Genomic DNA, 13154 nt, shown 5'->3' with positions numbered 1-13154 from the left:
ATGGCTTGAAGCGGTCGACCTAGCGCCAGTAAAACTCGAAAAGAAATATAAGCAAAGTTTTGCATCGACAGTTAAAGTCATACGCGCGAAAATACAGCTTGGCTTCTATGAATTATGATGCAGCTATATCTATATTGAAAAGACTCCTTTCTCGTTAATGAAAATTACTCTGCCCTCCTTTCTTTCTATCGCGCTTTAAATTCCTTTATATTTTTTTTTCTATTTTAATAAATATGATGAAGAATTTCAAAATGAAAAGCAACTTTTCTCAAGAAATCTCGCAATTTTAAAAAGGAGGAGGGCACCCGCGGTGATTTTACAGCTTTTTCGGAGAGAGAGAGAGAGAGAAAGAGGGATGTGGAAACCCGCGAAGCACTTACGAAGAGACGATAAAACCTCCACCCACCTCGTATATGCGACTAAGACCGTTTCCATTTTAGCTACGTGCCAGGATGTGTCTCCTTCCTTCTTAGTCCTCACAAACGGGACCGTTTACGACTTTTCGAGCAGTTCAAACTCCCACTTGGAATCTGACTAGACCTGAGGAGACTTCACTTTTCCCAACAGCAATCTCTTCTAACCAGACTGCTTTTCCCTAAAAGTCCATTTGGGTATTATCGAAAGCTCATCATCTTTGAAAACTCTTTTTTTTTTGGATTAAAAGAAACACCTTTCACTAATTTATTTTAAACAGCTAATAAATAATGCAAAAATTTGATTTTTTAGACCTCTTGGAAAAAACTTTCAACGTAATTTCTATGCAAAAATAACAGTTATTGATTTAATGAATAAATGCGTGGACAAACTTTTTTTTGAGGTTAACTTTTTACAATACACAAAATCATGACCAAATAGTTTTTTTATTACTGATATTAAATAACAGTTATTGCTTTAATGAATAAAAGTGGACAAACTTTTTTTGAGGTTAACTTTTTACAATACACAAAATCATGACCACCGAATCTGCAAAAATTAAATATTAAAAATTGCTGTATAATAAAAGTTGGCAGCAACTCAAACTTTTTTTGAGGTTAATTTTACAATACAGAAAATCATGATCAAATAGTAATCACCGAATCTGAAAGAATGAAAATATTAAAAATTTGCTTTTTTTGAGGTTAATTTTACAATACACAAAATCATGATCAAATAGTAATCAGCGAATCTGAAAGAATGAAAATATTAAAAATTTGCTTTTTTTGAGGTTAACTTTACAATACACAAAATCACGATCAAATAGTTCCTTTAAATACATTAGTTTAGTCTCCTGTAGTCTATTCTCCATGTGTGAAATCTTTGTTGTGCGTTTATAGAATCAGCTGCTTTGATCAAAATTACACCAACATGTTTTATACCATTGCCACTAGATGGCACCATCTGCTTTCGAAAATATTGCCCTATGGCGGTAATATAATTCAAACTAATAGCTAAAATTAAAAGTAAATTGATTTGAATAATGGCATAGACTGCCAAACGAATAAGTTAAAATTTTATTTTGTTATTATATTGTAACCTAAAGAACATATTTTTAGATATTTTTTTCATCGCTGTGGCTATAACTATGACCAATAATATAAATAAATTACTTTAACAATATAAATTTTTTTTTTTTCGGTTCAACTTGATTAGATTAGAATAACTTCCGTGTAATAAATCATTTAAAGACTTGAGACATTTACGAACTATATAAACTTGGTATATAATCCAGGTGTATATGGTTATATCTTTGCGATGAAACTCGTAAGCGGGAAATTGTACATGTTCACGATATTCACCAACGTTCGAGACATTTAATAGTTTCTATGAGATGATGATGATGATGATGATGAGGAACCTGGTGAAGGTATATAGAATAGAAAAATGGGTGGAGGGCAAATTTGAGAGGTTCCCCCCCCTCCTCTGTCTACTCGCGGCAAGTGATTGCCAAGCATTGTAAATCATAATTTTATGAGACACACCATGGCCGCGCTTCAAAAGAATAGCGAATTTTTTTTTCTCCCTTCGTTCCCTTATCGATCGAATTTTTTTACGACTTTGTAATTACAAAACTTGTTACAAATTTCACTTTTTATAGAATTAATTTTATTCAAGTTGTTTTTATGTAAAATTAACAGTTTTTTTTTTACTCTTTCATCATTGGGTTAATTTCAGTAAATTATTTTAATATTGATCAGTAATTAATTAACCTAAATTTCAATTATCTAAAGAAAAAAAAATTTTTTTTTCAATAAGGGTATAAATATTTTGATAATAAAATATTACTTCGAAGTAATGATATATTGTTAATAATTTAATGTCATTTATAATTCAGGCCACTTTTATATTACTTGAGAGAAAGTATATAGTGTTTCTATAAAATTTACAAGAAAGTATTTCAATTTCTTTAAGATGTTACTCAATTACAATATAGTCGACAGTTTTCATTTGATTTTAGTTCAGATGTTTCTAAAATTAGTTTCTTCAAGTTCATTAAGTATCGAATATAGATATATATATATCTCAATAATTGAGTTTATTTTCACTTAAGGCGTCTATGAATATATTATTAATTTCTATCAATGCAATTTTATAATTATCACTTTAATTATATATCACCTTAAAAATTCAGAAATTTTAACAAAGGTACAAGAAAAATTTCTATATAAAAGACGAGATTTGTCGTATAACATATTTTTGATGACCCTATATCAATACACATGTTTTACCTGTAATATATTAAATTTTCATTTCCATAGGGAATTATTGTCATTGTTACGACGTATAATATATTATACTTGAAAGTTTATTCATTTTTGTGATTCTCTATAGTTTCTCTCGCTTTGGAATCGTGAATCCTTCCACTTTTAGCTTTACGATCTTTTTTTTTGTGGTTTTAAGAGACAATATGTGTCGTACATTACAGTTTACAATCATTCGTAATACTAACAAGTTTCTTTTTTTTTTTTTTTTAATGAGAGCAAAAACTATTTTCCAGATACTCTTTTTGTAAAATCATTTTTCAAAAATTGTAACCAAAAATCATAATATTGAAAAATTATCCCAAAAAAAAACATGTATATATCTGTAAAGAATTTAATTTTACGATTATATCATTTAGGTATATGCTATATTTCAATTTGTGGATGAAATGAAGGACAGTTCATTCATGAAGGCCAAATTTATTAAGTGATTTAAGTTCAATAAAAAAATGCAATGAAACTGAATAGCTCTTGTGCTATTAAACGAACGACACTGGTTCTGATAAGTGTTACGAGTTTCTTGTCGATTTTTTAACTTGTCGAAAAATTTACAGTCCATAATAAACGCATCTTTTTATGCAAAGTTTATACTTGAAATTAAACCAAAGGAACAAGAAATATGTAAAAAAAAAAAAAAAAATTGTTTTTAATCAAAATGCAAAAAATTTAATAAGCAAATTTTTCTATATTTTGTTTTTCTCTCAATCATTAATTGTTAAATAATATTTTTTTTTTTTAAATATATTTTCTTAAAATATTAAATAGTTTTCAAAATTGCAATATGAAAATATATTACTTTTCTGCATTTTATTTCAGCGACTTGACTATAAAAGTTAACCGAAAAAAAAAAAATTATCAGCTCTGAAATCGCGTTACGGTTACATCCATTTTTACAGCCTGCTCGCGTAGACGGTTTGACTATATATATTTATTCTTTCTTTGCCGAGATTAGAAACCGCGGAAAAAGGAGTCGCGACCCAGGGGGATATAAGAGAGGTGAGACAGAAAAGGAAACCGGGTCTCGTCTGGACGAAGAGCGTCGTCGGTTGGTTGCACGTATGAAAACTAAGTCCGGGTTTCATTTGACTGACTTTACGAGGGAGACATAAAATGGATTTTACTGTCGGCTAGTTCGCCAGTTCTCGAGTTGCTAACATTGCTTTTGCTGAGCATAATATATACGCTACTTTTGCCTTTGCACCCTCAGCCCTCGTTCTCAATATACATATATATATATATATATTTTTTTTTCCTTTCATTCTTATTTCATCCTCTTTGATATAAACTTATCTTTTGGGTATCAACTTTAGAAAAAACTGAAACTTATTAGTTCAAAATGAGCCAAAGTGGCGCCACCTATGAGGCATAATTTTGTTGCAATTCAAAATGAGCCAAAGTGGCGCCACCTATGAGGCACTTTAAAATTTGTACGAACGTACATTACTTATTTTGAGCTAATGTTTAAAGAAATTAATAAAACTGAAACTTATTAGTTAAAAATGAGCCAAAGTGGCGCCACCTATGATGCACTTTAAAATTTGTACGAACGTACATTACTTATTTTGAGCTAATGTTTAAAGAAATTAATAAAACTGAAACTTATTAGTTAAAAATGAGCCAAAGTGGCGCCACCTATGAGGCATAATTTTGTTGCAATTCAAAATAAGCCAAAGTGGCGCCACCTACGAGGCACTTTAAAATTATACATTATTTATTTTGAGCTAATGTTTAAAGAAATTAATCGCGAGTTCAACTTTTGTTGATTTATTAAAAACTTTGCATTATGAAAAATGTTCCGAGAGCGAAACGCGCCTTTGTAATATTTACCTCGCATAACTTTGCATTATGGTCGTTATTTCCGGTTCTCGCCCTCTGTTTTCCTCTTATTCAACCGGTTTCTTTACCAACTCCCGTTTTAAACTAATTAATGTAAGAGAGCTCGTTGCCATTGATGGAAAATGAAAAATGTTCTGTAATATTTTGAACTGCAATAAAAATGTGCCTCGTAGGTGGCGCCACTTTTGCATGCCTCGTAGATGGCGTCACTTGTAGAAAACTTGCAATGTCAAAAGAATTTATTTGATTCAAATAAATATTTATTTGATAATAGTGAAATAACTGATTTGAATTAAATCAATTTTTTTACACATAATTAAAAATTCAGTAATAATTGCCAGTCAAAGACAAATTACAAATTTCTTTTTTTTACAATACATTCCATATTTCGTTTATTTCAAAGTTGGATTTAGTTTCCTTTGGACAATTATCTCTCTCGATAAATGAAAAAACAAATTATTCAGCAGTAAATGCCAGTCATAATCATACATTACATTTTTTTTTTAAATTTACAGTTTTTTTTTAAATTGAATTCCTAATACACGTATAAATTCTAATTAGAATAAGGAAAAAAAAAGATTAGTTGAACTTACACCTGATTGACAAAAAAAAAAAAAGAAACGATTTCAAAAAAGTATTTAATATATAAAAAATTGATTACTGAAGATTTTATTCATAAAACCCAGTTCAGTGATTCAGTATTGCATTTCTAAACTCAACTTTGATATACAAAATAGATTGACAAAAATTTTTGATAATAAATTTTGTTCCTATATAAAAATAACTGATAACGCATAGAAAACATTTATTGAGACCTTTTTTTTTCTTATCGTTTCTATAATTTAGAAAAAATTCATTATTAATTAGGCAATAAAAAATATTCATAAAATGTATTTGCACAATTTAAACGTGTTTTAAAAGTTGGATCATGTTATTTATCAGAATAAATTTATCATGTTGATAAATGCAAATGTGGCTATAAAATTAAAAGGTTATTTTGAAAATGACATTATAGTAATAGGTATTAAAAAAAAAATAACTTAGTAACTAAAGTATAAAAATATTAATATATAGAAATGATAAAGAAAAAGATCAATAAAATGATATAATTTATTGCAATAGAAAATAGTTAATCTATAAAATAGTTTAAAAAATAGTTTAAAAAATAGTTTAAAAAATAGTTTAAAAAATAGTTTAAAAAATTAATAAAATAATAAAAATTTAATAAACTTTTATACATATAAAAATTATGTTATTTTCTAATCAAAATTTTCAATTTACAGATTGACCTAAAGAAAAGCAACTTCACGCATGGAGACTGAATGTGGCTGATTCCAAAGAAGAAAATTGAACCGAATTAAAAGAAGATGAAAAAAAAAGAAGTTGAAGAACGACTTCGGCAAAAAGCCAGAAATCCTTTGTTATTCGACTTCATTTAACATCAAATTTGCTGTATCTCCTATCAATCGATTGTTCTCTAAATAATATGTTTCTTAAAAATTCGGCTACGATATTCAAAATTATATATTATTTGTAAATTATTAAATTTCATCAAAAAACTGGGCCAGCGATTTATTCAATTTTCTTTTCAACTCCAATGGAGACAATCCAATGGAATCGAAAACAAAAAAAAAAAAAAAAAAATTATAGAGTTTCGCTAATAAAAAAAAAAAAAGTGAGAAAAAGTTACTTGACAGAAATTAAACAGAAAATCGCGGAAAATAAAATAGATTGCAGATTGTTATTCGTTGTCACTCTAAAATATTTTTAAACATTCTTTTTATAATTAACGAAATTCAATATTATCTTTTTTATTATTCAAATTTTTTATTTGTAAAAATTGTTTCTTTTTTTTCTAAAATATTTCTAATTAAATTTCTATAGCAAAAATTTTATATAAATGAGAAAAAGAAAAAAAAATTAATTTTGCACACAAAATTGTTGGTTGTCGAAGAAAAAAGACATTTGGTCAGAAAATGAAAAAAAAAAAAACGCGTTTGCCTTTTCATTCCCACCTCGAAGGGGTTAATTTTTACACAAAAATAAAATCGAATTAGGCCGCGCCACCAGTTGTACCGGACATGGTAACGGCAAGGAGGACGAAATTGTTCGTTGGCATGAAAAGAGAGCAGGTTCGTGATAAAGCGACAGCAGGAAGCATCGACCACAATTAACCGTAAAGAAGAGTAGTCCGAGTGTGCGAAATAATAATACTGCCGAATGAGAAAAGATGCGAAAAAATAAGAAGTGTGGTACAAGAAAGCATGGGGGGGGGAAAAAGAAAAGAAAGAGAAAAACGAAGAAAAGTGATTGAAAATTGTGAAATAATTATTCATTTTTATCTTTATATTTCATTAAATTTTCTTTTTTCATTTCACTATGCTGATTTTCATCGTACTTATTACTTAGAAATTTAATTTTTCGACTCAATTATCATAATCTAAAATGTTTACAATTCTTATACAAGAAAGCAGACGACGATTTGCTGTTTACGTTGGTATCACTGACTTTCTGTTGCCATGACAACACGTGCGTTAGAAAAGGACAAAAAAAAAATGTATAGGCAAAAATAACTTTATACGGTGAAAATTCGCTTTTGAATAAAAAAAAAAAAAAAAATTAAGAAAAAATACTTAATGAAATAAAAAAAAAAGGGAAATGTTAAGAGAAAATGGATATGAATGAAAAATACATAAAATTGCTGAACTAATAAAATTGCGTATATACAATGTAAGTCAGTTTGCAAATTTGTTAGTTCCTTTTTATTTATTTATTATTAGAATGGAAAGTCATGTATAATTTCTCCAGGAGACTCTTAGTTAAGTCTTTTTTTTTTATCGTTATTTTAGAGACTATATTCTAGATTTAGAGATGTAAGCAGTTTTTGTTCCATTGTTACGTGCGTGTATACAAAAACCAGATGTACTGAACACAATATATTGAGTTGTGGTTGAGAAAAGGAAGCAACGCATCTTATTATAAATATATACATATATATATATTATAATTCGGTTAAAGTGATAATAAAAGTTGGAACTTTTTCTCTTTTGTTTGTAACAAAGATTTTGATTTGTATAAAAGTTACAAAACAATGCCCCCTATCCTCTCTTCGATTCTTTAATGTTTGTTGATGTGCGTGATTGAGAGTGTAAATTTGGCGTGTTTGTTCATTGGTGTGTTTGGGAAAAAATTTTTTTTTGCGAAAGATTATCTTTGAGGAAAGTAACGAACTTGTTACTATGAAGTTAAAATCTCTTGTTTGGGAGGATTTTTTTTTTTGGACGTAACGAACCCAAAGTACGAACACATTTTCCCCATTCGTTCTAGACTGCTTCGTGGGTCTATGGAATTATTTTTTTTTCTATTTTTTTTTTAGGAATTTGTGGTACGTTAAGAATCCCTCCTTGAACAAATACTGCCAATAATTTATTGCGCTCGAAAATTTGTTTAGAAAACAGAAATGAAAAACAAAGGGGAAGTTTTTTAATGATGGTTATTATACAGGAATTTTTATACAATTTTTTTTGGGGATTTTGTTTCAATTCTTTTTAGCTAATTTTGAATTTCGTTATATAAAAACTGTTACGTTGTGATTTTTTTTTTTAAAAAAAGTAAGAATTTGAAACAAAATTTATTTTATGAACCAATGTTACATAAAACATAATTTCTTTTATTTCCACAAGTTTATTGTTCTGTTAACAAAAAAGAAAAAAAAAATTTCTGTTTTATTTTTGTTTCATTTAAGATTACTTTTTAAGATAATTTGTATAAAGACCGTCGTTTAAGATTGTGTCTCTAATTTTAAGAATGTAAATTTTTTTTTTGTTAAGATCACGTATGTACATTAAAAGAAATAATTGTACTTTTCTTGTGATAGCCACAAATTTCTTATATATATAAATATATATATAAAAAAAATATCTGTAGTTCTTAGAATGACTGAGTGTTCAACTTTAGGTTCGTATGTCAACGTCATACGTTTTAATCTTAAATTTAAGTACCGTCGCCATATTTTTTTAAAAATAACTTTTAATCATAATAGCCCTATATGTCTATGTGTATACGCTATAGAGAAACGACTTTTAATTTAAAAAAAAAAAACAATTAATTTTCTTTTCTGAAGAGACTGGCCGTTAATCTCAATCAAAATTCCACTATAGAATCGAGATAAAAATCGTTTCTTAATGGTTAATAATTAACGGAATTTAATTCCATTCAATAACAACAATAAAAAAAATGGAATTCATAAATAGGGAAACGAATCTATTATCTCAATCATATTATGTCAAAAAGATTAGACCGTTCTACATATACTATAGATAATTATTGGTCGTCTCTGGACATCAATGCGTTCTTAGAGTCCGTTTAGACGAGCATTTTGTAAATCTTCTTTTTCTATAAAGAATTTTTAGTTTTTAAAACGGTGGACTTTAAAATGGGTTTTATTTATGTCATTTGTAACTTGTACACACACACATACACATATATAGAAAATAATAAAAACAAGGGATTATAAGTACGATTTTAATGCTCGTCTAATATATTCGGTTCTTTTATGTATTGGTGCAAACAAAAAAATTTGTTTGTACTTTTACAATAAAAGCACTTTATGAACTATAATAAATTAAGACTAACATGACATTGTAAGAAATAAAAAAAAAAAAAATTCAGATGAAAATAAAACGAGAAGTGTACGAATTGTATGCACGAATCTGTTCGTGGAATCAGTGTACTACTTGCTGTGTTTTAAACGTTCAATTATAATAAACAAATAACGATCGAAAGTTGATTATTGTGTTTTATTTATCATTTTTCTAATATTCTCTGATCAACGATTGCCCAAAGTGGTACTAAATATTTGTTTTTTGTCATTTATTATTCATCATTAATATAAAACAAACCTTCTTTTTGCAAGCCTCTTCAGAAAACGAATCAGAAACAAACATAACCTATATTGAGTTGAAATCACCTGATTGGTCCAGACTAAAGTAGCGCGCTAATTTAAAATAATAAAATTTAATAAAATATAATAAATTATAAAACTTGAATTTACAAAAGAAATAAAAGCAAAGGAGAACACTAGTTGCTTTAAAAAAAAGTAGTTTAAAAATTATAAATTCTGATTATTCTAAAATGAACAATTAAAATCATTTAAAATCTTTTACAATTAGTAAATTAAAAATTTCAAATTAATAAAATCAATTAATTTTATGAAACATTAAAAATCGTGACTTAAGTGGAAACAATTCTTGTATGGATATAGGAGAAAATGACTGAAAAGCCTCTTTATATATAATGATTTTAAAAATGATTTTAAAAGCAGTCTGGAGTTTATAAGTGCCCCTTATAAACGTGTATATAGGCCTATAAACTATAAAAGTCTCGGTACCGCTTAACTGCCACGTCTCAATATAAACTAAAAACTATATTGCTTATATTCCGTAAAATGCAACTTGTGTTTATTCGTCTCACGACCAAATGACAGAATTCCCATTACTCTCGTGCGTGACTCTTGTTGTCCTTCGGGTTTAATTTTTTTTTTGTCCCCATTTCACCCTCTTACTACTTCTATATGTAGAAAAAAATCAAGATTGTCCATTTTCGTAAATTATTGTTTTATAGAATTTTAATAAATAAAAATCTAATAAGAAGTTGATAGAAAAGGTATCAATTTTTCTTTTTCAATAAGAAATTGGCAAAAAAAAAAAAATCGAAAATGAAAAATAATTTGAAGAAATTAGAAAAAAGAATAAACAAGAGAAATAGAATTTTTTTTTTGTTAGAAAAATCATTAATAATTTGATTTTAATTATAATTTGTATTATGTAATTTTTTTTTCAAAATTGTAATATTTTGAAGAAAAAGTGGATTTGAAAATTTTTGCAAAAAGATATATTTTAAAAAAGAGAAGAATGTTCTTAAAGACGCGAGTTTTTTAAAAAGTATCAGGATAGCATGAACGCGGAAGAGCTCTTTCTCTTTTCTCAATACATTGTCTATCCTTCTTTTCTCTCCCACTTCTTTTTTTTTCTCTCGAGTTATATATATATATATATATATATATATTTTTAATGAATTTCAGAAAATATATATATATAGAAAAACTATTGATAATTTATTGTAAATCTTATATTAATAAAACTCCCCCCATTGATGCGTTATTTCTTTATAAATTATATCAAAATAACAGAATCACGAAAGAGGTATTTCTCTTGATTTCGCTCTCTTTCTCTCTCTCTCACTCCTCTCAAGGATTTTTTTGAAAAATAGAACTTGTCATCTTTTTCAATGATTATCTATAAATGTTAATGTTACGTAACATTATTTTTTTTTAACTATTATCATTAAATTAATATTTGTACAGACTTTTCAAAAAGAAATTTAAATTTATATAATAGGAAAAGATATCAAATGTTTAAATAATAAATGTGAGGTAACATAAAATTTGTTAATTTAATTTTTTTAGAATTTTTTTATTACTTCCAATATCATTTTTTACTTTCGTATACTAATTAATAAAAAATTTTTTTAAAAATTATTTTCGATTACAAAAAAAAATTTAAGAAAAAAAAACAACATTTATAATTTTTTTGTAAAAAAAATTGTTTTTTTTTTTTTTTTTAAAAAAAAAGGAGTGGGGAAAAAATTAAAGATCTCTTTCGTACCGATAACTGCAATACCAATAAAGAAACTTTCACTAAAATGTTCACTCGCGAACCGATAGATTTGAATTTGGCGCTGTTTCTTTCTAAGTGTTGTAACCTTCATTTATTTATTGCTGCATCTAATTGTACTTCCCCTAATAAAATTAAAAAAAATTTCTAGTTTATTATGTTTGTTATAATCACACGTGCTTGTTAATTGTATCACACAATTTGAAATATATAATTATTGTAAGTAAATAACTATTAATTTTAATTTTATTTATCCTCAAAAAATGTGTTTTGAAAGAATCTAAAATTTTTGAAGAAAATGATCTATATGATATTAATGATTGATAAATAATAAAAAATATTATTTTTATACGCATAGTTTTTTTTTTTAAATAAAACTAAATATAATAAAATTACTGTTTTTCAAAAATTATATTCTTTTCGTAACATAACCTCAAAAATTATATTTAACGCCTGCTGTAATTTTTTCTTTACTAACTATATAAATTTTAAATTGTTAGAAGGTTAAACAAATAAAACAATAACATTTGGACAAATGGTGTTATTTAATAAAATTCACTCCAACATTTAAATTGTAAGTTGTAATTCCCTCTTTGGTGTAGTAGATTTTTTTACATCCTACGACAAAAAAAATTATTATTATTATTACTATTATTACTATTATTATTATTTTAACTTGCAAAATTTAATTTTATTACTGCACTATATTTAATTTTCTCATTTTTTTTATTTCAAAATTTCCATAAATTCATTGATTGCAAGTTTATATTTTCGATTATTTTAATAATATTATTTTCTACAATTTTTCTATTCTATTTTGTAATAAATTTGCTTGGCACAAAATAGAGAAATGTAAAAAAAAATTTTTTTTTTTTTGAAAGAATAAATGTTCTATTATTAAAAAAATATTATAAAAATAATAACAAAATTAGATAAAAAAAAAAAAAATGAAAATATTTCTTGTTACAGTTACGAAAGAAAAAAAAAATGGCCACAACTCTAGAAATTCAGGAGAAAATTCAACGATTTGAAACATTTATAAATGATCGATTTCGTGTTGATCTCGCTGAATTTGAAAAAAAATTGGACTCAAAAAATTCAGATTTAGCTGAATTTATTCAATTGAAAAGTGTTATTAATACTTGGAAGGATACGGAGGCAGATAAAAATGGTTTTAAAACAAAAGTTGAAATGGGATGCGGTTATTATGTTCAGGCAGCTGTTGATAATGTTTCGAAAATTTTATTAAACATTGGTTTAAATCATTTTGTTGAATTTTCACTTGACGATGCACTTGTTGTAATTAATGTTAGAATTAAATTGTTAGAGAGACAAATTGAAAATTTACGAAAACAAATTGCAATCACAAATGCTCATATTAAACTTATTTTACTTGGTATTCGTGAATTACAAGACAAACCATCCAATTCTTAGTTGTTGTTTTTTTTTCATAAAAATGTAAATACAAAAACTGTATATATATATATAATTAAAATAAATTCTTTACATTTTTTTTTGTAAAATTTTCTAATTTTTTCAAATTTCTGATGGAAATTGGTTATGTTTTAAAATTCAAAATTTTTATCATCATTTTTTCACTCTAAAGCAAAAGGGGGTTTGAAACTTTTGTCTTTCTTCAGAAGTCTCATTTGCTCTTAGGTATGCAGATATCAGAAAATCAGCTTTCGATGCAATTTTTTTTTTTTTTTTTTTTCAAAAACCCCGTCTTGTTTCACTGCTTCCTTTTGCTTCGCAAAGAACACTCAAGCTAAAGTCGAAGTACACTCTGTTTTAAGTTAAGTATTCGCATGCTTTATTTCAAGTGCTTGTCACTGCACTTGTGCATAAATTAAAAAATCACCCTATGTGCGTTTTGCTCCTTCAATTATATTATCCCGTTAAATTT

At 26.5% G+C, this 13154-nt stretch overlaps 2 protein-coding genes across 5 annotated transcripts in view; both read left to right on the top strand.

The window, feature by feature from the left end:
- LOC127277172 (protein doublesex-like) overlaps positions 1-9363 on the top strand; it is an 84049-nt gene extending 74686 nt beyond the window's left edge. For all 3 annotated transcript variants that reach the window (XM_051298046.1, XM_051298044.1, XM_051298045.1), the window contains one exon: positions 5858-9363. The gene's annotated coding sequence lies outside the window, so the exon portion shown is untranslated. The remainder of the gene's footprint in view (positions 1-5857) is intronic.
- A 1939-nt stretch (positions 9364-11302) lies between these two features.
- Positions 11303-12771, top strand: LOC127277174 (protein UXT homolog). 2 transcript variants are annotated; one of them, XM_051298052.1, is made up of 3 exons: positions 11303-11467; positions 11749-11822; positions 12218-12771. In XM_051298052.1, exon 3 carries the CDS (start codon positions 12236-12238, stop codon positions 12680-12682), a length of 447 nt encoding a protein of 148 aa, XP_051154009.1. In that variant the 5' UTR covers positions 11303-11467; positions 11749-11822; positions 12218-12235; the 3' UTR covers positions 12683-12771. The 2 variants fall into 2 exon arrangements, with proteins under 2 accessions (XP_051154009.1, XP_051154007.1); XM_051298050.1 differs by lacking the exon at positions 11749-11822.
- The last annotated feature ends 383 nt before the right edge of the window (positions 12772-13154 follow it).

Source organism: Leptopilina boulardi, unplaced genomic scaffold (genome assembly GCF_019393585.1).
Source record: "Leptopilina boulardi isolate dan_hultmark-lab unplaced genomic scaffold, ZJU_Lbou_2.1 LbouV2_165, whole genome shotgun sequence".
Lineage (NCBI taxonomy): Eukaryota > Metazoa > Arthropoda > Insecta > Hymenoptera > Figitidae > Leptopilina > Leptopilina boulardi.
The sequence above is the reverse complement of the archived record's forward strand: the minus strand, read 5'-3'. Positions and strand labels throughout refer to the sequence as shown.